This window comes from Polypterus senegalus, chromosome 3 (genome assembly GCF_016835505.1).
Source record: "Polypterus senegalus isolate Bchr_013 chromosome 3, ASM1683550v1, whole genome shotgun sequence".
In the NCBI taxonomy this organism is placed as follows: domain Eukaryota; kingdom Metazoa; phylum Chordata; class Cladistia; order Polypteriformes; family Polypteridae; genus Polypterus; species Polypterus senegalus.
In genome coordinates this window covers 240,184,718-240,212,480 of record NC_053156.1, presented here as the reverse complement: position 1 = coordinate 240,212,480, position 27,763 = coordinate 240,184,718, and the positions used below count along the sequence as shown (strand labels likewise).

General features: G+C 37.6%; 1 protein-coding gene across 1 annotated transcript; it reads left to right on the top strand.

Annotated features, from left to right (window-relative positions):
- The first annotated feature begins 4,148 nt into the window (after positions 1 to 4,148).
- Positions 4,149 to 27,089, top strand: rnaseh1 (ribonuclease H1). The gene is made up of 8 exons (XM_039748842.1): positions 4,149 to 4,648; positions 5,528 to 5,649; positions 5,762 to 5,953; positions 9,066 to 9,165; positions 11,841 to 11,895; positions 16,705 to 16,789; positions 23,733 to 23,857; positions 26,922 to 27,089. Exons 1-8 carry the CDS (start codon positions 4,521 to 4,523, stop codon positions 27,006 to 27,008), a joined length of 894 nt encoding a protein of 297 aa, XP_039604776.1. The 5' UTR covers positions 4,149 to 4,520; the 3' UTR covers positions 27,009 to 27,089.
- Positions 27,090 to 27,763: the final 674 nt, after the last annotated feature.

Here is a 27,763-nt window from a genome sequence, read left to right as displayed (position 1 = left end):
TATTGAGTCAGCATTATGCTTCTTTCCTCATATTAAAGTTATCTTAGGTGTAACAGAAGTCAAAATCATTTGAACAGCAAAAGAGGTACAGAGTCATTTGCTGTTGTGACAAACCATCCGATTTTAAATGTAATCCTTGCACTGAATTTGCTTCATCAATCTCAGTTACTAAATATTAATCAAATTCATGAAAACGTTCAACTTCATCCTTGGCATCAGAATAATAGCATCAGCTTTTGTTATTGAATGCAAGAATTGATTAGAAAAATTCATCTTATATATTATGTAATTTGTTGCGTGGGTATAGATCAGTAACTAATTTGACTATTTATGATGCCATAACACAGAATTCCTTCAATGTAAAAATGTCTTGTTTTCTTGGCTTTCTACTTAGATTTGACATGATTGTGCCTTTAGAATCCTTTGTGTACTGCTGGCCATACTGTTGCTGAAGATATTTATTACATGGAACACCCGAAAGCAGACTCTTCTTTGTTTTTCTTTAAAATATGTTTTGACTCCTTGGGTTTCACTCAAACTCTATTACATAAATTGACTGTCATGACAGTATCATGTGGACTGAGTCATATTACCAGGATTCCTTCCTTTATTGATCTATTTACTCTGAGGTTGTGGGTTCAAATCCCACTACTGACACTGTGTGACCAATAGCAAGTCACTTCACCTGCCTGTGCTTCAACTGAAAAAGCAAAAGACTTGTAACCAATTGTATCTCAAATTTTGTAAGTTGCTTTGGATAAAAGAGTCAGCCAAATAAGTAAATGCAAATGTAAATATTTTTTTAATTTTGAGATGAAACTAATAAGAGTCATTATTCTAGGCATCTATGTTTCCAGTGTGAAGCTCAATGAAGACTTTACCGCTTCTTTCTTCTTAGTTCTTAGTTTTTTGGGGTTGTTGTTTCAGTAGAGTGTTTTGTGACAAAAAGATCGTAGCTGTTGAAATGGGAAATCCAGTAAAGGCTGGTGTTGAAGTCAGGAAGAAGTGTCTGTGAGCATAAGAGAGAAGGCAGTATTGTTCAATTTTCTGTTAGCTGTGTTTACAGAATCTACAAAGAGAGGAGAAAAGCACTCTATAAAGAGGAGAGCAGGAAAAAAACGGAAGTTGCAAAGACTGTAGAGCACAGGGAAGAAACATTAAATCAAGGGGAGACAGAAAAGGTGGATTAAGAGGAGAAGGAATTGGAACAAGGAAGGCATCTAGGACACTGTATGTGAAAATACAACCTAGTTAATTGGCAAGTAAGTTAGTATGAAAAGAGGCGAAGAAATAAAAGAACACATAAATAATAATTTATCAATTTATAAATAATTTATTATTAATAATAATAGGGGCGGCAATTTTGCGCAGTGAGGAGACCTGGGTTCGCTTCCCAGGTTCTCCCCGTGTCTAACATGGGTTTCCTCCGGGTGTTCCGGTCTCCTCCCACAGTCCAAAGACATGCAGGTTAGGTGCATTGGTGATCCTAAATTGTCCCTAGTGTGTGCTTGGTGTGTGTGCCCTGCAGTGGGCTGGCGCCCTGCCCAGGATTTGTTCCTGCCTTGCACCCTGTATTGGCTGGGATTGGCTCCATCAGACCCCCTTGACCCTGTGTTAGGATATAGCGGGTTGGATAATGGATGGATGGATAATAATAATAGGAAACTAGTGCCATCTCTATATCCAAAGGCCCACAGAGCTGGAGTAATTTCCACTAAATCCATCTGTCCATCATTTGTTGTATGTGTGTAATCCAGTTTGGGGTTTTAGGGGCTGAAATCTACCAAGAGTAGTGTACATACACATCCACACTCTCTCACACTACACCAGGGCACTCACTATAGACAGGCCTAGCCACTAAAGAAATTTAAATATCATGATAATAGTAGCAGTAGTAGAACTATTGTCAAATGCACAGTGTTCAGTGAAACATTTACTTGAATGTCTAACCAACATGTAAGTTATCATGTAGCATGTAATAAGCTAGCACTAATAGCTAAATTGGTGCCTATTCGCAAATACATTTTTTTGCCATGGTTATAGTGTCAGAACACAAATGAAGTATTACTAGAGGTGGTATATACTTGAAAAATGTTGTACTGATTTATACCATTTCCTAAAATTATTGATTTACAATTTTGGAATGCAGTGTGAGGCTGTCATTTTATTAATGACATTTTTTTAGCACATCCTTTGTGACCTGACAAAAGGTTTCAGAAATATCTGTTGATCATTTACTGAGTTTTAGGCCAAAATGAGCACAATAACTTACTGCTGAAATTTCTGATCTCAGCAGATTCATCATCAACATGTTAAAAGTGTAGGCTAAAGAGAGAAAAGAAGCCTTTTACATGCAGCCAGTGTTATTTACACTTGATAGTCATTCTGCTTCATCTAATATCACCTGCTATTCCAAATACAGTATCTACCTTAAGGTAAGCATGCTTGGGCTGGAACAGTACTTGGATTACAGACCATCTAGGAAAAGCCTGGGCAGTTGCTAGAAGAGATGTTGGTGAGGCCTTCATGAAGCACTTACCCTCTGGTCTTAATTAGGATCCAAAAACAATCGACTTTAAAAAAATTGCCATTGTCCTTCAGATAAGACACAAAAATATAGGCTTGACTTTCTGTGGTCATAAAAGATCTTTTGAAAACAGTATTGCGTTTCCTGATGTCCTGTCTAAATTGCCCATTAATATCTTGTCCATTTAGGCCCTCTAATCATACCCCATTTCTGACTGGCCAAGTATCTTTTTCACCCCTTCACCACCTAATAGCTACTATAAGGTGAGCAAACTGGCACAAGAATACCTGCTGTTGCATCATCCATGTGGATGCTACAAATTGGTGGTGGTTAAAGTGGTTCCCCATTATCTACATAAAGTGATATTTTATATATTGATATATTATATAGTGATATAATAATAATAATAATAAAAATAAATTTTATTTATATTGCACTTTATATTTTAGCAATCTCAAAGTGCTACAGAGTAGGAATAAAAAAATAGTAAAACAAGAAAATCTACTTATACTTAGTAGGTTAGAAATAGTTCAAAGTTTTATTGTCATGTGCACAGTAAGGAAACACATTTCCCTGTATAATGAAATTCTTTCTTTGCTCTTCACACCAAATGCCAATGGTCAACAAACCAACGTATAAACAAATAAGTATCAAGTAAATAATCAGTATAAATACGCTATACAAATGTAATTAATTAATACAGATAGCCTGCTTAAAGAGTACAAGTGAAGTTACAGGCACATAATTAACTGACAACTATAGGACTAGAAGTAATAAAACATTTGTGCAATATTAAAATAAGTATAAAATAAGTATTATTGCAAGCAACAGCAATTAAAAAAAAAACTGGCTGAAAAAAAAAATACTCCAGAAAAGGGAGTGTCTGGAACTATTAGAAATAATTCAAATGCTAAAAGGCACGTAGCAAAAAATAAACTAAATTAGTATATTTAAGAATGATAACAAATTAGGACTTTGAGCAAAAACATTAAACAAAAATAAAATCCAACATATGGAGAAAACAATGACACTACAAGGAATCTGAAGTTATTGACACAAAAGAGAAGCTGAATGTATTAAGAACATGCAACTTAATCAGCGGGGAAGATAAAATTAGGTTGCCAAACATAAACATGATATCCCATATGACAAAGCTCTAAAAAAGATGAGCTAAAAAAGGAGAGATAAAAAAATATTGTCAACCCGCTTCGTGCGTGACATAATCAAAATAACAACAGTGACACTCAGATTACAAGCTTTATTGACCGCTTCTTTTACACTGGAAAAAAAAACAAAGATCAAGCTTTAAGGTCCATAAACAGGAAACGTTTTTCAAATTCCCGACTTTATCTCACCCCTCGCGTGCTGGAAGTGGATTGTTTATGTACGATTACTCCAAACAATTTATGTCTGTAGTACTAGGGTTTTGTACCGTGTTAGCCATTATGAATGTTGAGAAAAGGTGTCATTTTGCTTGGCTTTTCTCTTAACAATTTAGTAATTCAATTTTACAATACGTGCTTTTTCAGAAAGCATGCTGCGCTCTATCACTCGACACCCATTGTAACCCTACGGTACCTGGCGCGGCTGCGCTATTTATAGGGCTTGAGCGGTGTCACGTGCTATCTGCAACGCCGTTAACCTAAGACACTGTTTAAAACAGTATTAGAATTGTAGGTTCTTTGATTAAATAAGTTTAAATGTGCGGCCAACTATTACAAATTCATCTTTTTAATTACATGCGCTGCAAAGAGTAATTTGTTCCGGGCTTTTGTTTCTTGTCCTGGAAGTAATACAGTGGGGGCGGGTCTATCGTGGGTTACTGGATGTACCAAAAGATATTTTTGTTTTAACTCTGTAACGGAGTTTTGTGTTTTCTTTGGAAACTGTTAAGCCGCCAGATGGCTTAATTGCATTCGTTCTGCATGTTTCGCTTTAAGTTGCTACGTAATGTGCGACTCACCTGAGGAGACTGCCCTTTAAAAGTTAGGGGATGTTCAGCGTTTCTAGTTTTTTAAATAGTATTCGGAGAAGTTTACCTATTGGGCTCGTGAAAATGGCTAAAGGCAAATATTTCTATGCTGTGAAGACTGGCAAGGTACCAGGGGTTTACGGTTCCTGGTAAGTTTTTATTGTGCGTACTCGAATATTGTGTTAATTACTCGGGAAATACATTACATTTTTATTTTCTACAAGCAGCTGTAAAGCTGAACTGCACGTCAGTGTTCTGCCTGCATCTGCTTGCTGAAATACAGAACTGGGATTTTTTTTTTTCGTTTTCTTGGTGCTTCGAAAATGGATGGATGGATGGACTTGCTGATGCTGCACTGTTTGTTTGGGACAAATTTGTAAATGTTCACTTAAGTTGCCAATTAGTAAAGATTCGGTCGGGATCGCTATTCTTGTTTTGTTCAAGTCTGCTTAATCTTTATAGAAGCACATATTAAGGTTCTATATTAGTTCGTATAAGTTACTGAACCTCTTGTAGCGTTACCTGCTCAAATTTCAAGATCGTATCTTGATTGGAATTGCATTTATTGCAATAAGGGACAAAAGTACATACGCTAATTAAGTCTCAAAATTTGTGTGAAGCTCTTTATGACAGTAACACCATTATCAAGTGATACCGATTTTCAGTGTGCCAAGTGTCAGTGATTACACTTATTTTTTTGTCTCGGGATGTGTGATTTAAATAGATTACTGTATTTCTTCTAACGCATTGTAATAGATGACTTATTGTTTTTCTAAACCTGTTTATTCAAATACTCTTAAATGGGCAACATGGGCAGCCAGTCCATGTCAGGACACAAGATTAACTCATGCTTGTTAACTGTCAGCTAGAGAGGCACTTCCATAATATCCACACCGTCATGATTTAAATGTATTTGTGTAATGGTTTGTAAAGTCTTCTTTAGTATAACTGTTTAAGCTTATCTCTAATGTATAAACCGTAACATTTTCTAAAAAGCCGGAAATATCTCATTTATATTAATGATGCAGGGAGGAATGCAAGAAACAAGTTGACAAGTTTCCTTCTGCAACATTTAAGAAGTTTGCTTCAGAAGAGGAAGCATTGACATTTGTAGGTAGCAATGCTTCAGAGCCCACTGCAGATTCATTGGGTAATGTTTATTTAAACCTGTAACAACAAATTCTCATTTAATTGTCAGTTATTATTGAGCGGTGTTTAATGTAGCAATGCACATCATTCATTCTTTCCACTCTAATGCATAGATTTTTTAGAGGAAGTATTTAAGGAAGACATGACCAGTGAAATACCTGTCGAATGTTCTACTGGAATGAAGAGGGTTTATAGCAAACTTTCAGAAGAGGAAGTGCCTTCAGCCAAACGAAAAAAAAACTTGGAAACTACAGCAGTTAGTCCTGCTGAAATCCCAGTACAAAGAGGCGGTTTTACTTACATGGGTAAATATAAGGCATGCTTTAAATGCTTTTTATTTAAATACTCACTTTTAAGCAGTGAATTGCAGAGGGACAATGGTTACTGATAATACATTATACAGCTTAAAATTGAATTAGATTCATAGCTGAGATATCATCATTTTAAATATTTTCCCTTGCATGTTCTCTCTATCCACTTCCCTCCATTTTTTTAATTGGGATGGAGTGTGCTTCTAAAATCCATGTTAAATGTGGAATATTAACTGGCCGGATGTGTTCTTTTGTCCCGTTCATAGTGAATTTCCCTTCAGTGTCCCCTCGGGATTAATTATCTATCTATCTATCTATATAGACACTGCAGTTGTGACACGCTGGCCTGGCTACTTTGAGCAGTTGTTCAAAGCTCATCCTCTGGCTAGGAGGTTGGACATCTTGGGGTCCATGGTTCTGAAAGCTCATTCTCCAATTAGCTGTGACCCACCCAATCCCACTGAGATTGTACAGGTGGTGAACCAGCTGAAAGGGATGAAAGGCTGCAGGGATCTGTGGCATCCAGAGTGAACTTCTCCAGGCTTTGGTAAGGCTGGCATTGCAAGCAATCTTTGCTTCAATTTGGGAGACTGGCATCATCCCAACTGACTGGAAAACGGGACTTGTCCCTATCTGGAAAGGTAAGGGTGATCGCCTGGATTGCAGCAACTACAGGTGGATAACACTGCTCTCGGTGCCGGGTAAGGTCCTTGCTAGGGTCGTCCTCAATAGGATCCGTGATCACTTGCTCACATACCAGTGACTGGAACAGTCTGGTTTGACTCCCAAGAAGTCTACCATCAACCGCATCCTGGCACTGAGGGTTCTCATGCAGTGCAAACGCGAATATCTGCAGAGTTTCTTTGCAGCCTTTGTCGATTTTCATAAAGTGTTCGACTTAGTTGATCAAGCTACCCTGTGGGACATCCTGAGGGTTTGCGGGATCCCCTTGAGGTTGCTGGATATCATGGCCAGCCTGTACACTGGTACTGTGAGTGCTGTGCAAAGTGGAGGCAGAACCTCTGTGTTTTTCCCAGTTGATTCTAGGGCTTGTCAGGGGTGTGTTCTTCCTCCTACTCTGTTCAATGGTTGTATGGACTGGGTGTTGGGCAAGGTCGTGGGGTCTAGCGGCTGTGGGGCATCTGTTGGTGAAGAAAGATTTATGGATCTTGAGTTTGCTGACGATGCTGTGATCTTCGCGGAGTGAATGGAGGCTCTGATCGGGGTGCTCAAGAGTCTGAGTGTCTGGGCTTGCGAGTGTCCTGGATAAAAACCAAGATCCAGGCCTTTAATGACCTCTTGGGCACAGCCATCAGCAGTGTGTCTGTTTGCGGAGAGAGTGTTGACCTTGTTGAGAGGTTTACTTACCTTGGCAGTGACATTCATGTCTCTGGTAACACTCTTTTTATAAAGTCAGTAGTGGATTGGGAGAGCGTGGGGGGTCTTGAGGTTGCTGGAAAGGGGTGTGTGGTGCTCCCGATATCTGTGCAAAAGGATGAAGGTCCAATTTTTTAGAGTCCTGGTGCGTCCTGTCTTGCTATATGGTTGCGAGACATGGACGCTATCCAGTGACCTGAAGCGAAGACTGGACTCCTGTGTCTCTCCGGAAAATCCTAGGGTACCATTGGTTTGACTTTGTGTCGAATGAGCAGTTGCTCATGGAGTCCCGAATGAGGCACATTACCTGCATTGTGAGGGAGGGTCAGTTATGGCACTATGGCCATGTGGCGCGTTTCCCTGTGGGTGATCCAGCTCGTAGGATCCTCATTGTTGGGGACCCGAGTGGCTGGACCAGGCCAAGGGGTCGCCCACGTAACACCTGGCTGTGGCAGATAGAGGGTCATTTCCGGAAGGTGGGAGTGGACCACATGTCTGCCTGGGGGGTTGCCCACCTGGGATCCCGAGTTGTTTCGTCGTGTAGTGTGTGTACCAGTGTATGCTCTTTGACTTTATAGTTGTCTCTTGCATTGCACCTTTCAAGGCTTGCATTTCAGTTTTAGCATTGGGATTTCTTCTTACAACAGTTATTGTATACAGTAGGAGGATGCAGAATTAGTGTTACTACTGAAAAACATAGATTTGTTAAATGGAAATATTTCTGGAACCATTTGCAAGCTCCGAAAATCATGTGCCCATTATAACCACAACTGAATAGTCATGTGCTGTGAATTGTTTAAAGTTTGAAAAACTTTAATATGATCCTTTTTCTACAATGCCCTGTAAAAGCACTCCTGCTTTTTCAAGCAGTAAAACATTATTACATTACAAATAATATATCCATCCATCCATCCATCCATTATCCAACCCACTATATCCTAACTACAGGGTCACGGGGGGGCTTCTGGAGCCAATCCCAGCCAACACAGGGCGCAAGGCAGGAAACGAACCCAGGGCAGGGTGCGCACACACCCACACACCAAGCACACACTAGGGACAATTTAGGATTGCCAGTGCACCTAACTTGAATGCCTTTGAACTGTGGGAGGAAACCAGAGCACCCAGAGGAAATCCACGCAGACACAGCCAGGGAGAACATGCAAACTCCACGCAGGGAGGACCCTGCGAGGCAGCAGCTCTACCCACTGTGCCACCATGCCGCCCCCAAATAATACAAATTCTTCTGAATTGTAATTGTGTTGTGCATACTGAAATGCACAAGTAAATAGCTTAAAATTGTATTGTTAGTAAGTTTGTTTTAAAATATGACAGAAATTGCCCTAACAGCTACAAGGATGAAACTGTATTATGATTGGTCTGTGCATTATTGAAGTCCTTGTATTCTGGAGAAAAAAAAAATTTTTTTTTAGGAACTATAGGTTATATAGTAAACGTGAAACCATATTTGAAAATGAAGACTAAACATTCTAAAGAAGTCAAAAATAAAAAGATGTTAAAAAATATATAAATTAACTGAACATAGCTTTGTCTAAGTGTTTGGACCTCTGTCAGTCAAGAAATTGAACGCTTCTCACACTGTCCAGAAACTGATTAATAATGTATCTTATCAAAGCACAGCCTCCAAGTGAAAAGATTTGTAAATGCAGCTACTGAGAGTCCAACAGCTACCTAGAAAGGCACTGGAAAAATCTTTTATTTTCTGTTTTAGGAAATGCAGTAGTAGTGTACACTGATGGGTGTTGTTCTTCTAATGGATATAAGATGGCCAGAGCAGGAATAGGAGTGTACTGGGGACCAGACCATCCTAAGTAAGAACAGATGTTTATCTATATTTTTTATTACATTTCTGAATATTTGTATTTAGTTGCCATGCATCAGTGTATGTAATTTATCATGTTTTATTTATATGATAAATGCTTCCTTGTGATATGAAGATTTATTTTTTTATTTTTTTTTTATTTTTTATTTTTTGGAAGAGTGAAAGTGCTTTGTATGATTTTTTTTCTAAAGCCAACTATTGTGCATTTTAAATTATCATTTATCAGGATGGCTGGAGTTGAGTATTATTGTATAAATCTTTAAGTTTTTCCGCTGTTAACAAAATCCGACATGTTTAAGTTCTGACTATGCTACATATTGTATTGACAGCTTTGAAGGGAATTTAAGTAAAGCAGGCTATCATTTAGGCTGAGAGGAAAAAAAAATGAAAACTCTTTAGAGAGAACAAAAACATTAGAAGTTGCCAAATCAACAATTTGGTACCTCCGTAAAAAGGACCACACTGATGAGGTCAGTGACTCCAAAAGGCCTGGATGACAATGAAAGGCAGCTGTGCTGGGTTATTGCAGAATTCTTTCCTTGGCTAGATGTTGAAATTTTTTGACACCATGTCAATAACACTGTCCACGAGATAGGCGAATCATTGTCAAAATCTACAATCAAGAGAACACTTAATGAAAGCAAATATATTGAGGGATTACCACAAGGTGCAAACCACAGATAAGCATCAAAATAGGTAAAATTAGACTTTAACAGAAAACCTTTTTAAAAATAAATAAATTTAAAAGCCTGCCCAAAGACCAACATGTACCAGAGTGATGGAAAGAGAAGAGTATAGGGGAGGGAATGGCTCATTATGTGAATCACATCATCACTTGAGACAATGTTATGGCATGGGCATGTATAGCTGCCAGTGGAAGTGGATTATTAGTGTTTATCGATGATATGATGGCTGACAAAAGCACCAGGAAAAATTCTAAAGTGTATGATGCGAATGCTTTAAAACTTGATTGGATAAGCCACCACGGTGCAGATGAATGGTAAAATATTACAAAAGCAACCCAAGTGCATTTCTCTGAGAACAAGTAGAATATTCTTCAGTGGCCGAGTCAGTCACCAGACTTCAACTGAAATGAACATGCACTTCACATGCTAAAGACTAAACTGAAGGTAGAAAGACCAAAGTACAAGAAACAACTTAAGATGGTTGCAGTAAAGGGGTAGCAAAACATCACTAAGGATAAATCCAGCATTTTGGTTATGTCCATGGGATCTAGACTTCGCGCAGTCATTGACTGAATAAAATTTTTTTGCCAAGTATTGAAAATTATACAATTATATTTTTGATTGTTAATTTGTGAAATTATTTTTGAGTCCATGAAAATGAGGCAGGGGCTTAGTGGACTATGTATGAAAATGGCTATCCTTCCTAAATGGCTTATGCATTATTTTTGTTAAATCCCCTTAATTAAAGCTATAACTCTACACTTCAATCATATCTTGATTGCTTCATTTCATATCCATTGTGGTGGTGTATACAGTGACAGTTTTCACTGTTTAAATGCTTATGAGCCTAACTGTATAAATATGTTTGTATCTTGTGGACGCTGGCCTGGACACAGACAGGCGGACATCATATTTCACCCAACACACGTTTATTTCTAATAATATTGACAGTGCACAAACCCCAGTGCCTCCAGCACCGATCCCCTAATGTCCAGGCCACACAGTCCTTCGTGCCTCTCTCTCCTGGCCGCCTCCAGTCCTTTCTCCAGCTCCGTCCTCTTCCACCCGACTTCCGCCGATGACTGGAGGGAGGGGGCCCCTTAAATGGGAACCCGGATGGGCTCCAGTTCTTCCTGGCATTCCTCCGTAGTCACGCCCCAGTGTGGCGGAAGTGCCGGCTGCGCACCTGGAAGCCGTCCGGGTGTCCCCTGTCGTCTTTCCCCCCCATAGCACTTCCTGGTGTAGTGGAAGTGCTGGGCTCCCAGGATATTCAGGCACTGGGGCACCGCCTGGCAGTGGCCACGAGTCCCTACAGGGCTGAGCTTCCAAGCCCTTTACCCGAGGCCCCCAACATAACCAGGGCGGACGCCTCCTCGCGGTCTGGAGGAGGCACAAGCCCTCCTCCGGTCCTCCTGGGCGCCCTGGCCAGGCTCCAGCCCCGGCCTGGGACCACAATCTATACATTTTTTTGTTTGTTGAAGTTGATTTCTCTCATAATTTAAAATAGAAAGTTTAGTAATACCAATGATAGTTGGGAGTTTTTATTTCCAATAACATTTTATGAAAATATTTTGAGAGAGATGTGGGAAAATAAGAGGTTTGGAAGTAATTTATCATTGCAATTTAAATGCAGAATCATTCCTTTATGCATAGTTTATATACTTTTTCATTCCATGCTGTATAAGCTGTTAAGTACTACTTCAAATACATGCATGATTTCTTGGTAAATGTATATACTATTACTGAATATTTTTTTTTTAATTAACGAAAAAGACATGCACTGCTGTGTAATTTCTGATTTATTGATCTAATAGATATTGTATATCTTGGATTTGTAAAACTTGAAAAAAATGTCAAAATATAGACACTTGTTGCCTTCTCCTGTTCTATACTTTGTTATTGTATATGTGTGTTTATATATTCCCCAAATCACGATGTTTTTCTACTTTCTAATTAGGTTTATTAATATTTTTTGTAGGAATGTGGCTGAGAGATTAACAGGCAGGCAAACTAATCAAAGAGCTGAAATACTGGTAAGTAAAGTTTATTTTAACTATTATTCCAGTTTGTTAAATAATACAGAATGATGATGGTGGTGGTGCACGGGTAGATCTGTAACTCCAGTGCTAAGCAGAAACACTCATGTCATTAACATGTAGTGAACTGTCCCTGTTTTAAAAGTACAGCCAAACGGAATTTAGTGGGTAAAATGTTGTACAATCACTGTGATATAAAAGCCATTACTGTTGTCGTAAATGTGATAGAACAGATAAGAAACAGACAATGGGTATCGGAGCCTTCAGTCAATCGGGTGTGTCAGATACTATATAACTAAGTAAATGCTTTTCTGTATACAATATTTGTAATGTTTTTAAAAGCATGGGCTGCTGTTGTCAGATGTAATGATTTAGGCTTTGGACCTAAGGACCGGATATTATGAGTTCAAATCCTGCTACTAACACTTTGACCATGAGCAAGTCACTTCACTTGCCTGTGCTTCAATTGGAAAACAAAATAATGTAACCAATTGCACCTCAGATATACGTTGCCTTGTGGTTTTATTTCAGGTGACTACCTGATGAAGCTCATCGAGAGAATGCCAAGAGTGTGCAAAGCAGTAATCAAAAATGGCTATTTTGAAGAAACTAGAATATAAAACATGTTTTCAGTTATTTCACCTTTTTTTGTTAAGTACATAACTCCACATATGTTCATTCATAGTTTTGATGCCTTCAGTGAGAATCTACCAATGTAAATGGTCATGAAAATAAAGAAAACACATTTAATGAGGAGGGGTGTCCAAACTTTTGGCCTGTACTGTATGATGGATGTGTGTGTGTATATATCTATATCTATATCTATAGATAGATAGATATATATATATAATATAATATATCTATCAAAACAATTACACTGACAATCATGTTACGTTATTTTTAAAATATTTCCTTTTCTTTTTCATAACTTCTTTAACACACTACTTCTCAGCTGCGAAGCGCGGGTATTTTGCTAGTAAGTAATAATACTATTAGGTCATTGGTGCTATTTACTCTTGAACATGCTATACCCAATTGTCCATGAGTAAAACATTCCTACATTAGATCAATTTCTGATTTTCGTAGTGACTTGGCTTTTGTTGATGGTCATTGCAAAACACAATTTTACAGAAAATTGTGATCTTTGAAATAAAAACTGGCAATCCAGTAGGAATAATATGAAATTTGAGTAAATATCATTCGATCTTTAGGACTTTCCTTTGTTTACATTGTTTTATTCAAGTACAGTACTGTATTTCTTTTCATATTTTTTTCGTCAGTTATATGTAGTCCCCCTTTAAAATCCACAGATTTAAATGTATATGCAAAGCAGTGCTTGAAGTGGATATACTTAGGAGCTTCTGCTTTGTTACACTAAGGTATTAATGTAAAGAGCGAGGAATGCGTTTGAGCGTTGTAACACAATCTCTGTGGCTTCCCCTTTAGAAATTCAAGCACCTCTATCTAAAACCAACGTTTGTCCTTATAATGTTTTAAGTGCCACCATTGAGCGGGAGTGGGACTGTAGATCCGTTTTCAGCCTTGCAACCAGGGGCTATAGGGTAAGATAACTAAGATGAGAGTCTGCTGGGAGTCAACGACAGAAAATAGCATTTACTAACCACTGAGCTTTGCATCTTCCTCAAGTTTTGCTGAACTTTCACTTTACATTTCACAGCATGATCAAATCTTTTTTCCTATCCAGGACACCGCCCCATTTTAGCCGTCCATTCGTCTTATTTGTTAGTAGCCTGTAAATCACTTCTACTAAGTCTATTATTTGCCTAAAAAGCATGTAAGTTAACATAATATTTACAGATGTCAAAATCCAAAATGTATTTTTTCTATAACATCACCAAATTTCAGTCAAATCCCTCAAGGCATTTTTGAGATTTTGGGGTATTTAGTTTTTAAGTTGGGGGGGAATGCGTGTGGATGTTACCTCTAAACATTGATAATGCCCTTTCTTAGCAGATACCTACTGGCCTAGATGTACAATTGTAGGACAAAGGTGCTAGGTGGTTTAGTGGTACACAAGGACTGTTAAGACAAAAGAGTTAACAGGCATGCTGACATCCAGCTGCACCAACCCCGCACCTAAATTCCAGAAAGTGGCTGAACTGTATTACTTACGAGGGTCAGTCCATACTTCAACGCTGACTTTCACCTTTGTTTTCATATGAACTGACATCTTTGCAGAGGCCAGATTCACACCAGAAGACATCAAGATCAAACAATGAACTATAATTCAATGAGAGACAACAGTGATGGACAAGATAATGCAGCTAGGAGCAGGCAGTGGTTCTGTAACTGGAAGTAACTTTAATCCAATCATAAGAAATTATACCTTCCTTAAAAAACTATCTGCACTCCTCTCTTTTGGGGAACTGTTATGGGCCCCCCTTTAGAAATGAGCTCTAGCACTCTCTTAAAACCTGCATTCTGAAAGCTGACAATCTCTTCTTTGTGGACCTGAAAGCTGAGATCCACTTTGCCAAGCCAACGTTTGTGCCAGTCTAGTCTAAAAAGACTATGAAGCAACTAATACTTCAAGAAGGAAACTTCATCTAAATTTTTGTGCCAGAAAGAAGTAATGCTTTTCTATATGAAGCTGAAGAGGACACCACAAATAGCCTAAGTTGGAAAAGCACAGTACACCATGAACAAAGAACCACATCACAAGGAAAGAGTGTGTGTAATGACTGGAGACTGTCTTTCTATAGAGAAAGGTCCAGGAGAAATACATAATTTGGTAACGCTCATCCTACATTTAATTACTTGCATTGCTGAAGGCTTTTTTGTTAATTAACCAATACAATTCTCACTACTTTTCCTACACCATCCTTTTGATCAAAAAGTTACATAACTTCCTATTGCTCTGCTGTTTCTGAGAACCTGACATAGCAAAAAAACACTTGAAACAATCAGCCTGAAAGGTGTCAATGTCAATTGTAGGACATCCTAATTCTGGTGAAAATCCTTGAATCTACTGAAAAGGAGTTTTTATTTTTTTAAATACATAGTACTAAATAAAGTGTTGCCATAGATCTTGGTAGCTAGATGCTCAATAGTCCTTTTTAAAAACTGAAAACTATGTAAATTACAAAACTGAGGTGTTTTTTAAGCTGTTTATCTGTAAAATAACCATTTTTTCCCTTCTTGTTCTAATAGTAACACTAGAATGTTGGTTTAATTAGTGAAACCAAATTAATCTGTAACATAAAGGGCATTTGTTATATTTATAGGATAATAGCCTATAGATTAGTCTACAAGCAATTTTTTAAACACCTTGTTTATCCAGTATATAGCAAGCTAATCTAGCCTGATTCCTACATTAGAATTAGAATTTGTACTTAAAGTACTATGTGTTGGTGGCAGAATTTGCATATTGTGGCAGAGGTTAAGGCATAGCATACACTTAATTTCCAGAATATTCATTTGTATGGTGCTGTTAATATCACAGTTGTCTATGACAAAATGAGAGGTTATACATATTCACATTATGGCTTGAGATAAGTGTGTTTTTCGTTGAGCAGTCCTAGCAGCTATTGTATTTTTCTTCACTTTTTTGGGGAATTTCAGTAGTCCATATTAATTGGTGCCCTAATTTCCCATATAAGGAACACCACTATAGAGGTGCATTGGTGGTTAATAGTTAATGTTCATGTCATCTGTAGTTGTGTTCCTTTAATTTGATTACAAAACGCTGTGAACACATTTTCAGTGTTTAGGTTTATTACGCTTTAATGATGTCACTGTAAAGATAGTGTCATATAAAATAATACACTTGCAAACCTTGCCAGAAGAAAGTCAAATATAGAACCTCCTTTAAAACTTGTATATGATATGCACATTTTTAACATAGCAGCACGGTGGCGCAGTGGTAGCGCTGCTTACAATAAGGAGACCTGGGTTCGCTTCCCGGGTCCTCTCTGCATGGAGTTTGCATGTTCTCCCCTTGTCTGTGCTGGCTTCCTCTGGGTGCTCCGGTTTCCTCTCACAGTCCAAAGACCTGCAGGTTAGGTGCATTGGCGATCCTAAATTGTCCCTAGTGTGTGCTTGGTGTGTGTGTGTGCCTTGCAGTGAGCTGGCGCCCTGCCCGGGGTTTGTTTCCTGCCTTGCGCCCTGTGTTGGCTGGGATTGGCTCCAGCAGACCTCCGTGACCCTGTGTTAGGTTATAGTGGGTTGAATGATGACTGACTGACTGACATTTTCAACATTTTGTTTGTACATGAAAGTTTTTTTAAGTTATTTATTGTGAAAATGGCTTGGTCATTACAACAGAATTTTAAAAGCATATTCAGATATACTGTATTTGACCAATAGATTATACATGTGAAGCATTACAACCTTAGTTTTTGAGTGATCTAATTACTGCAAAGTTGAGATGTGTTGTCTCCATCTTAATGGGGAAATTTCTAAGATACAATTCCACAATTAAGGTACAAGGGTAGTGGATTGGGGTTTCCTTTCTGATTAGGTGGAGCTTTATCTTCAGTCCAATAAAAAAGGAAATAAATTGAATTGAAAACTACAGTTCATTGTAAAGAGAAAAAAAAACCTTATTGTCATGTTTTGGTTTCCTTGGCATTTCCCTTCCTTGTCAGCAGCCTTGCCTGTTGTCTGGTGCAGCTTTGGTGTCCCTTCACTATAACAAGTTTATATGTTAAACACTTAGTGTAATGATTTAACAGTGCAATTAAAATAGTTTGGAGTGGCACAACACAAAATAGTTTTTCTTGTGCTTAGTTTGTCATGATATTAGCCAGTGTCCCAGTAAAATCTATTACATTTTCTTTTTTTCAGGCTGCCTGTCGAGCAATTGAACAAGCTAAAAGCATGGATATAACAAAAATTGTGCTCTACACTGATAGCATGTTCACAATTAATGGTATGTTTGCTAACACTGAATTTAAGAAGTTCTCAACATATAATTTATAATTTTCAATTTTGATAGTTTATTGGTGTAAATCTTCTAGCCACTTGCTGCTGGCCCCATACTGCCTTAAGTGATGATAATTGAAGTTGAGGATTTGCATAATTTTTATTTATATATAAAAAATGATGCTCCTGTTCAGTTTTTATTCAGCGTGTTTGTTTTCCTTAATTTTTTAATTTCCTTGTTAAAGTTAATACATCAGGATTTGTACAGGTCCTGGAAAACCACTGAAGCAATGGAAAAATTAACAAGCCAAAGTCCAGTACTAAAAAAAAAAAGTCATGTAAAATTATAAAAGTTAATTTCAATAATTGTATATCATGAGACAAAACATCCAGTATTTGTCCTACAAAACACCCAGTTCTTGCGTTAATATAATGTATAATGACCTCACACCAAAATTTCACCTTGCATTGTGTTCTGTGTGCAAACTGGTATAGATCTGTAGTAGTCATTAGCCTGCACGTAAAATTATTAGTGTTTTGTGTTAATTGGTAAATAGTTAGCAAGGTAAATTACATTGCGTATATTAAACATTTCACTGTGATATATCGAGCAGTCAGAATGCCAGCAAGGGGCATGTTTAACTTGAAGTGGTTGGAAAATACGAACTATATTGTCTTCAGCAAAATAAATCGAGAAGCATATGGCTGTGTGCCATTACTCTATGAAAAAATTTGACATTGGGGAATATGGCGAGTCTGCTTTGAAAAGCCATATGAAAGCATGTAAACATTATGTATTGAAGAAGAGCAAGAAAGCCAGTAATTCTGGTTTTTTTTTGACAGCTGCAGGAATATTGACACATCTGACAGCTATGCCAGTGAGTTAGCCAGTAGTAGTGCTAGTGAAAGCTCTAACGATACTTCTGCTATATCGCCATCTTTGTCTTTTATATGTGACTAAACGTGAGTGATTGAAATCCTCTGGGTGTTAAATGTGATGAAGTATTTGTACAAGTCCTGGGGCCTCATGTATAAATGGTGAGTACATATAGAAAAGTTGCAAACTAACATTTCCATGTTCAAATCGTGATGTATAAAACCTAAACTTGGTGTAAAGCCACACACATTTCCATGGTACCTCATACCCTGTCGTACGCAAGTTCTCCACTCGGTTTTGCAGATTGGCGGCACCCAGCGTCAAAGCAATGCTACTGTTCCTGTGTGGTTTATCTTTCTTTTTCAGATCCACATCCGTGATGCGGCTTTATAAATACACTGAAATTAACCGCATATTGTTTATTAGTTTAATGCATCAGATTGTAATTAACCTGTAACAATATAATGGTCCACAAAATGGCCAAACTATTCTAAATACCATAGCTGCTTTAGCGTTGTTACTCTGACTGCACCTTCTTCTTCTTCTTTCAGCTGCTCCCATTAGGGGTTGCCACAGCAGATCATCTTTTTCCATATTACTCTCACTGCACCACTCGGAGTAGCTGATCGGAAAGAGAATTATAGGTATACAGCATCAAGCACACACTGCCTCAGCCATGCTTCCTATTTGAACTGCTTCTTACACAGCAAACGCTTCAAAACCTTTACTGTACGGACCTCGCGGTTCAGAAACAGTTTCATCCTAAGAGCTTTAAGCGTACTCGATCAATCCAAGTGCTCCTTTAGAACTGTTTGTACTTATAAGTACAATTACCTCACTGTAAACTTGCGATACAGTTATAATATTGCACAACCTGAGGCACTTTTTATAATGCGCGTATTTACATACGATGACGATATTATTTAAGATGAAATGCAGCAAAATATGTTTATTATACAGATAAAATGTTAACTTTATTTAAATAATCTATATTGTTGTTAATTAAAGGACACGGTGTCGCTACGCTAGCAAGGATCTGGCGCTCCGTTCACGGATTGTTCCTGCCTCACACCGTATGCTTCACTGGGACTGGCGTGAAGGATAGAATAATTAAACATGTACTACGAAGATATTTCAATGTTCCTTAAAAGTTTTGAAGAACTGGCGTTATAAGCTTACAGATGGCTTAACGTCTATTGCAGAGCTGATTGTGTGGCGATTGGGTATTTGGAGAAATAAAAGTAAGGACAGGAATTGGAGGTTATTGCAGCAGTGCTGTCTCTTTCAAACGTACTAAGTTATTTTATCGAAGGTCGCACACAATCACTGCGTCGCTGTGTTCCCATGTTTAATAACATGCTTTAACTCCTATCATCATGAAAATATCACATATACATCTCAGTATTTTAATTATTCAGAGAGCTGTAATATCATGAATGTAATGGATTCTGTGTCCTGTTGGAGGTAGAGAAAGCCAGTTTAAGAAACACGTAGTGATTCACAAACACAAAACACATAGAAGATCAAATACAAAACAAAGCATTTAACGTACTAGTTTCTCAAATCCCATCGTAACTAAATTAAACGATTTTAATATTAAGTTTATGATGATCTACTTTAATGACAAAATTAACTACGTGATTAAAGTGGAAATTTTGAGATTAAAGTTGACATTTTGTGCTTTTTTTCCCCCACTGTGTGCCTTTTTTCTTCTCTCTGTACCCTAATAAGCTTTCATATGACACTCAGACTTTGGGTTACGACTCTCCTTTTCATGGCGGCTTTGATAAGCGACTTCTGTTTTATTTCGGGCACTGTGTGACTTTGTGAACTTGAGCTTTCAAGTTTCCCCGACGCGCTATGTCACTCGACCAAAAACTTCCTTTTGTTGTTTATACCACTGTTTAAACCAACAAATAGTATGTTTTTCCTTGCCTCCACTTGGCTTTTGCTGAAATTGTTCTATTTTTCCTCGTGGTTTTGCCATTGTCTTTTCACAGAACGCTGAGCTTAAGTGCTATTTATATTGATTTACATATTCAAAGAGGTATAATTCTAGGAGGAGTTGGGGCAGGACAGCAGGCGCATACATGTGCGTTACTTTTCACACTGATCGGGATTTATGTAGCAGAAGAACGTGGAAGTTTGCATACGTACAGATTCCTGCATCTGGATTTTTCTGTGTGTACAACACATTCCTGCTTTTGTGCTTATGCCATGTTATAGTGTGAGTTCTACGCACGGCATTATACATGAGGTCCCTGTTGAAGAGTGGCAATTTTTCTCAAGAAATTTGAGAGATTATAGAAAGTAATCTATACTAATAAAAGGCAAAGCCCTCACTCACTCACTCACTCACTCACTGACTCATCACTAATTCTCCAACTTCCCGTGTGGGTGGAAGGCTGAAATTTGGCAGGTTCATTCCTTACAGCTTCCTTACAAAAGTTGGGCAGGTTTCATTTCGAAATTCTACGCGTAATGGTCATAACTGGAAGCTGTTTTTCTCCATTTACTGTAATGGAGATGAGCTTGAACGCCGTGGGGGAGTTTCGTGTGACATCATCACGCCTCACGTAATCACGCAGTACATAGAAAATCAGGAAGACCTCCAAAAAGCGCTGAAGAAAACATGCATTATATAATTGAGAAGGCAGCGAAACATTAAGAAGCGAGCGAGTGACATATACAACCATATTGATGAGTTCTGCTACTTCGGAAACAAAGCACGATGTAAACCTACACTTTAAATTAAGTTCATAGACAGGCTGCCGCTGGCGTTTGTAATTTAGTGCCTGCCCATATAAGGCCGTCCGTCAGCGGCAATCCAATAGCAAACTCCCACTAAATATTCACGGGTTAAGGACTGTGCTTATGCAGAGGAAGATGAGATGGTCAGCGTGGTGTTTGGCACAAACTCAGCGAAACTGCGAGAGAAAGTTTTAAGTGCCAGGACTAAGGTAACATTAAATACAGCCATGGACATAGCACGAGATGGCACCAGCACAACTGGGAACTTCGATGCATGTACACCGAGGCTCACGTGAACTGGCGCAGTGCACAGATAAAAGCAACAGTTCCAAAGAGCTGAACAAAACCGAATTACACAATTGAAAAGGCAGCAAAAAATATGAAGCGTCTGATACATACAAGCATATTCATAAATGCAGCTACTGTGGAAACAAAGCACACGGTGGAAAAAGTCAATGTCCCGCTAAAGGAAGACAGTGTAAAAAACCCGTGCATGCAGTGTGTCAGGTCTCAGATAAAGAAGAAGACGAGCTGTTTATTGATGCAGTAAGAAACGAATCGATGAATGAAACCTGTCATCTTTACAACGATTGACAAACACGGAATGTAACTTGAACACAACACATCCTACAAATACGAACCTGATTGAAAGAAATAATGATAATCAAATCCTTGATGACAGCAACACTCAGTAACACTCACAAAACAAATACTGTATATTGACAGTCATGTTACGTTATTTTTAAAATGTTCCCTTTTCTTTTCTAGCTTTTTTAACACACTACTTCTCCGCTGTGATACGCGGGTATATATATATGTATATATATATATCCCGATCTACATACTCGAATAATGGATACTTTATTCGCCATCAATGATTGTTTTGGTAAAGCCATACTCAGTGTATTCATTAGATGAACGGTAAAAAGTAAGAGCGAGGGAGGATGACTTATTGAGGCATGCAGGCTGTAGTGCGCCAACTCTATCTGAATTGCGCGATCACATTTGAAAAAATATATCTTTTCAAGTTCTATTTAGTCCATATGTGTCAAACTCAAGGGCCACGGGCCACATCCGGCCCGGCGTGTAATTATATCCAGCCCGCGAGATCATTTTATATACTGTATTATTGTTATTAATGGCCCGGGTATATGAAGCGCTGGTAACACAATAAACTACAGATCCCATAATGCAGCGCTTCAGCTGCCTTGCCAACACTTACGCTGTAATCAAGTCTAGCTTATGATGCTGCAAGTTATTGCGAAGCTAGCTCACACGATGCTGAAGAGAAAAGTTGATTCTGAAAATAGAGCCTTTAAAACCGATGGGAGGCTGAGTATATGTTTACTGAACCCGTGTGTCTCATTTGTGGAGCTAATGTGGCTGTAATTACAGAATTTAATCTAAGACGGCACTATGAGACAAAACATCAGGGAGTTCTGTGTTGTGGAGATTCTCAGGATGGATTGCAGGTGCTCATCAGTGAGGCTGAAAGACCTGAATGCAATGCAGAAGATACAGAAAGCAGAAGAATTAAATAAGAATCTGACACTTCAGCGGACGTTTTACCCGTGCACAATCACAAAGTGATTTCAAGTGAAGTTGCTTTTATGGGAGACACAAATGCACCAGTGCAACTTTCCCTGTTGCCAAGTAATGTTAAACCAAGTCGTCACTACGGTGTTCCCAAATCGCACTTTGCTGATAAACCGAAGCACTGAGTTTGCACGGCGCTTTGGTGACTTTGAAGAACAAAAAGTCCGTCTACATGCGCTCGAACCTTGTGCATGTTTGGTAGCACATATCTGTGTGAGAAGCTCTTCTCAGTGATAAAGAATAACAAAACAGCACACAGGAGTCGCCTCACTGATGAGCACCTGCAATCCATCCTGAGAATCTCCACAACACAGAACCTCACACCAAACATAAACGAACCTGTTGCCAAAAAGATGCCAGGCGTCCAGCTCTAAAATGACATATGAGCAAAGACAACTTAATGATTTGATTTGTTATTGCTGAAAGGAACACATTTTATTTATATTTCCAGGTTTTGTTATGCAGCATGTTCATATTTGAATTTGTATAATTTTGAAAGGATATATTTTTATGGAGAGCAAAATCTTTTGGGATATTTAAAATCTAAGTTTATTTTTATATAAATTTACATAAGAGTAAAGAAATTTGAATGTTTGTTCTTTTAAGTTATTTAAGGTTTGAGTTGATTTATTCACGAATAATATTCCTGTCTGTTTTACCATTCCTACCAAAGATATTTCTGTCGACTAAATAAAAATTCCTTCTATTTAAAATTTAAATAGAACTTGAACAAATACGATAGTTCATAATATCCACGCAGACTTGCACGTAAGAGCGGGAGTTATCCGTTTTAACAAGCAGCATATTGCACTGATACGAAATAGCTGTGTGTGTATATATGTAGATATGTATGTATATGTATATATATGTTTATATATGTGTGTGTATGTGTGTGTATATATATATATATATATATATATATATATATATATATATATATATATATATATATATATATATGACAGCAACACTCATCACTCACAACAGTGACAAAACAATTACATTAACAATCATGTTACGTTATTTTCAAAATGTTTCCTTTTCTTTTTCATTGCTTCTTCAACACACTACTTCTCCGCTGCGAAGCGCGGGTATTTTGCTAGTACAGTATAAATGGACACCCTTCCCAGGATGTATATTGTACTTTTCATCCACAACAGTTAACTACCTAAACTATGCCAAAATTTATTTTTTATAATCATTTGCCAAATAGGTATTGGGTGATTAGAAGTAAAGGTTCTGTTTTTTTAATGATTTTGTTGCATCTTTTGCTTGCATACACTGAAACATTGGCGTGAACCAGCTCTGTGCACACTACATATACAACAGCAGATTTGTTATATATCTGTTTTTAAAATGTAATGTCCCTACCCAAAATTGCATAAATACTGTGTTACTCAGTTATTACTATACCAAAAAGGCATGATCTTCAGTGTCGGTTTTTATAAGTAGTTAGCAATTTAAAATAGGCCACATATTTTAAGTTATTAGGTTTATGTAACTTTGCTGTATCAGAACTGGAGTGTAAAGTTTTAATGGGTTCTTGTGCTGGATGGTACTGGAAAAGTTAAAGTCCTGAAATTTCAAATGTAATTTTGTGCATGAACCCTGATACATTTAAAATTGTTGTTTTAACCTTTAAATTCTGTACCTAACCCTTTTGGAAAACAATAGTGTTAGTTTGAAGGATTCAAAATGGGTTATGCATTTCTTTTTCTCTATTAAGGTATTACAAAGTGGATAAAGAAATGGAAAACAAATGGATGGAAGCTAAATTCTGGTGGTAGTGTAACAAATAAAGATGATTTTCAGAAGCTTGACAAGGCAACAGAGGGAATGCAGATTACTTGGGTGAGTTTTCATTGTTTCCAATAGTGTACAGTTGTCAAAGTGATTTATTTTGGTTGACACAACATGACCTCCTAACATACTTAACATGCTTGACAGTAAAATAGCAATAATTATATCAACTTTGAGATTTTGCATTTGAACCAAAGTGTTTTCTTGCTTTCAGTGTTTTCGTCACACTTGCAGTCTCATTTAAAATAGTTTTCAGACTTTTTTTTTTTATGGTTTAACAAATCTTATTATTGGCCTGTGTCTCTTCAGTCTTTTATAAACCAGCTTTGCTGATACATAGGACATTTATCCGTGTCATTCACTGTAGATGTTTCAACTTCATAGTAATACCCTGACCTGTAGTGCCATTTTCAAACTGTTGCATTTGGAGGAATCCGTATACTTATGAAAGTTGTGTGGTGAAATGTTTTTCATGCTTTCAATTTTTTGTTTCTCTTCTCCTATATAATTTACTATTTACACACATGTATAGCTTTTACAATCATGAAGTTCACAGGACAAGGTTGTTGCATAGTTGCTTTTTAGTGTTGTGCACTGGCAAAGGATATAAGGTTGGTTATACTATTGCAGTCCTGTGAGTGTGTGTGTGTATTTAAAATTAAAACTGTTAGGAAAATTTAGAATTTTAAATGCCCACTCAGGGATGCCATATTTATGTAGGAAAGGTGAATGGATATGAGAATTGATTGATGTTACTTAATCAGTTAATTATCAGTTTTGCCTCTGGCAATGGCAGTAATTAAACAGTGTGGTAAGACCCCCACATACTTTTCTCTGTTGGAGAGGTTTCTAGCTGTTAGATGTAAAGTAACTGAAGCACACTTGTTGTAAGAAACAAAATAACAATTTATTGAAACACAAGGATTATGGAAATATAACTGAAATATGTCATTATGGTTGTGTATATTGTTTTTATATTTCCTACATCTTGTAATATTAATCATGACTGTAATACAATGTATTCATTTGTCAAAGTGCATTCTTTACTTGAACTACTTTGTAATTTATAATTTGAATGAGCAAGTGGCTGCTAATTTGCGAAGTGTACATTTTATAATGGAAAGCAATACAGTAGAAGCTTCTACTGTGTAAAAAAGACATTTTTAAAATTTAATTTATGATCGACTTCATTCTTTTTCCAAAGTGGACAAAAAATGTCTGTTGGTCCTTATTTATGTCCCCTGTAGATGAAAAGTTGGAAATCAACACAAATTTGGACACAAGTCCATTATGTGTACTCTCATACATATCCAGTCATCTTGGTCAATACTGCCAAATGACTGTAATATGTAGTATTTGTTTTCAAATGATAATATCAAAGTAATTGGCTGGTGTCTTAGCATTTTAAGGTTTTAATTAAAGGGTAAGTTGGATATTTTTCATATCCGTTAATTCTTCATAATCATGGTATGTATTAATTTGCTAAGTGAAATTGTGTTCTAAAGTGAAGCATGTTTTCTGAATACAACACCTGCCCTTTCCTTTTACAATGGTGATGAAGGGTACTGAAGTCTGTGGCAATGTGTGTTTTTAGTTTAAAAACCGTGCCCTCGGAGGAAGGGGTGTTTACAGGTGCATCCCCTGGTTGCTGATGATCAAACTGGCTGACAATGCATTCACGTGCAGATGCGGTTAGTTCAGCAGGTTTCCTCATTAGCACTCTTGAGGATCATAATTGAAGCACCTATGCCAACAAGGGGTAAAAGGAGCCTGACTAGGACAGGCCTGTAGATCAAATGAAGAAACAAGAAATGAAGAGTAGTTTAAAAGGAAGGACGGAAGAGTCGGGTCCAGGGCTGAGCCAGTACTTTAACATTGAGGAGGTGGGCTGTTGGAAATGGTGCCTCAAGCGGAGCAGTGGTGCTCTGGGGTAGGATCACTCCTGCTATGCATTGAGAGTTGTTGAAGCAACCAAATGCTCTGAGATATTCTTGCAGATGTAAAGGGACAGTGGCAGGAAAAGGGAACAGGGCTGATCGGGTCCCCACAGATGTCAAAGGATGGTGGCGAGGACATGATCTGGATAAAAAGAGTTGACTGCACCTGTCTAAGGATATCTCCTCTTGCTGAGAAGATGTCAGTTTTTGGAGAAGGCACAGAGGCTCAGAAATAATTAAGAACAGATCCTGACGTGATGCTTTTAACCTTCTGATTATAACAATTTGGAGTATATTTATTTATTTATTTTTTGTGACTTTTAACCTCCACGAATGACTGAATTTTACTTGGGATTATTTATTGCGGATTATTTGAAAGAATACACTGCACATTTGAATTGGAACATTATTTGTTGAGAAATAAAATCACTTTACACTGATTTGCACCTTGTTCTGTATCCTCATGGTTTCCCCCCGGTTTTGTGAGCTGACCAAAGTCAGATTCCACATCCGAGACTTGCTAGCAGGTAGGCATTAGCACCAGTTGACTCTAGCAGTGGGGAGAAGTGTCCAAAGTGCTCTATAGGCACAATGTCCATGTGTCCTCCTCCTGCCCGCCACTGTCCAAGGAGCTTCGTTTAAGCTGGCTTCTCCAGGTACAACAGCGCTGTAATTCTTGCAGGTCTGCATGAGTTTTTACATGTCTTCCCCGTGTATTTGTAGATTGAATGTAATGATAATGTCGGTGAATTTATTGACTCTGACCCTTTTTTCTAAGTGTTGTGTTGGGTGTTGTGTGGTTTTTTTTGTTTTTTTTTTTTATTTTTTTTAAATCATTTTCTTGGCAAGAGCAACTCAACATGCATTTGAGTTGATAATTTGTTTGTGGCGCTTCAATCTGCTCTATTGCATACACTACCTTTTCCGTCTTTTTCATTCACCTGTGGACTCCGGCACCTTATCCCCATTGCAAGCTGCAAGAACAAACAAGGCATTTTTAAACTTTTTTTTTATACATTTTAAACTTTGGAAGACAACTTTATGTGGCATATACTGTATATGCAATGATTGTGAAGAAATAATTTTGATCTTAAAAATACCAGACTTATCCTTTTAAAGTTTGTTAAAACTAAGGTTAAAAAAAAGTCAGATTTAACCTTTTCCTCTTTTGTGAACAGATTCATATTCCTGGTCATGCAGGCTATCAAGGTAATGAGGAAGCAGATCGACTGGCCAGAGAGGGAGCCACAAAGCCACTGAATTAAGCAGCCAAGACTGTCCAGTAAACAGACTAAAATAAGTGGCCATGTGTATGTCAGATTTTTAATTTAGTTTTTTTTTTTTAAGGGGAGAGGGTACCATAATGTTATTTATTTTTAAGATTTTTTTTTAAATGTAATTTGTTGCCTTCCCCCCCATGTTATCCATCTTTATCATTTAGTTGTTTAAGATATCAATGCATACTACATAATTTCATTGTATGAATGTAAATAGCTTTTATCTGCTGCTATTAAACTATAATTAAAAATGGACAGTATTCGTTTTTTCTTGTGTCACGTAACATTTTTGGCAGTGCAGTGTGGAACGTGGATACATTTTTTATTCTAGCTTTGGTCATTAAATTTTAAACTGTTTAATACAGTATTTTCTTGGTACTATCAGAAATGGCAACTATACAGTGCATCCGGAAAGTATTCACAGTGCATCACTTTTTCTACATTGTTATGTTACAGCCTTATTCCAAAATGGATTAAATTCATTTTTTTCCTAAGAATTCTACACAAACAACACCCCATAATGACAACGTGGAAAAAAGTTTACTTGAGATTTTAACAAATTTATTAAAAATAAAAAAAATTGAGAAAGCACATGTATATAAGTATTCACAGCCTTTGCCATGAAGCTCAAAATTGAGCTCGGGTGCATCCTGTTTCTCCTGATCATCCTTGATGTTTCTGCAGCTTAATTGGAGTCCACCTGTGGTAAATTTAGTTGATTGGACAGGATTTGGAAAGACACA

Excerpts from the sequence above, each read along its gene's own strand:
- rnaseh1 (XM_039748842.1), top strand. The coding sequence starts at position 4,521 with ATGTTCAGCGTTTCTAGTTTTTTAAATAGTATTCGGAGAAGTTTACCT. Across the intron at positions 5,650-5,761 it reads GCCCACTGCAGATTCATTGG|ATTTTTTAGAGGAAGTATTT; the intron begins GTAATGTTTATT and ends TCTAATGCATAG. Across the intron at positions 11,896-16,704 it reads ATCAAAGAGCTGAAATACTG|GCTGCCTGTCGAGCAATTGA; the intron begins GTAAGTAAAGTT and ends TCTTTTTTTCAG.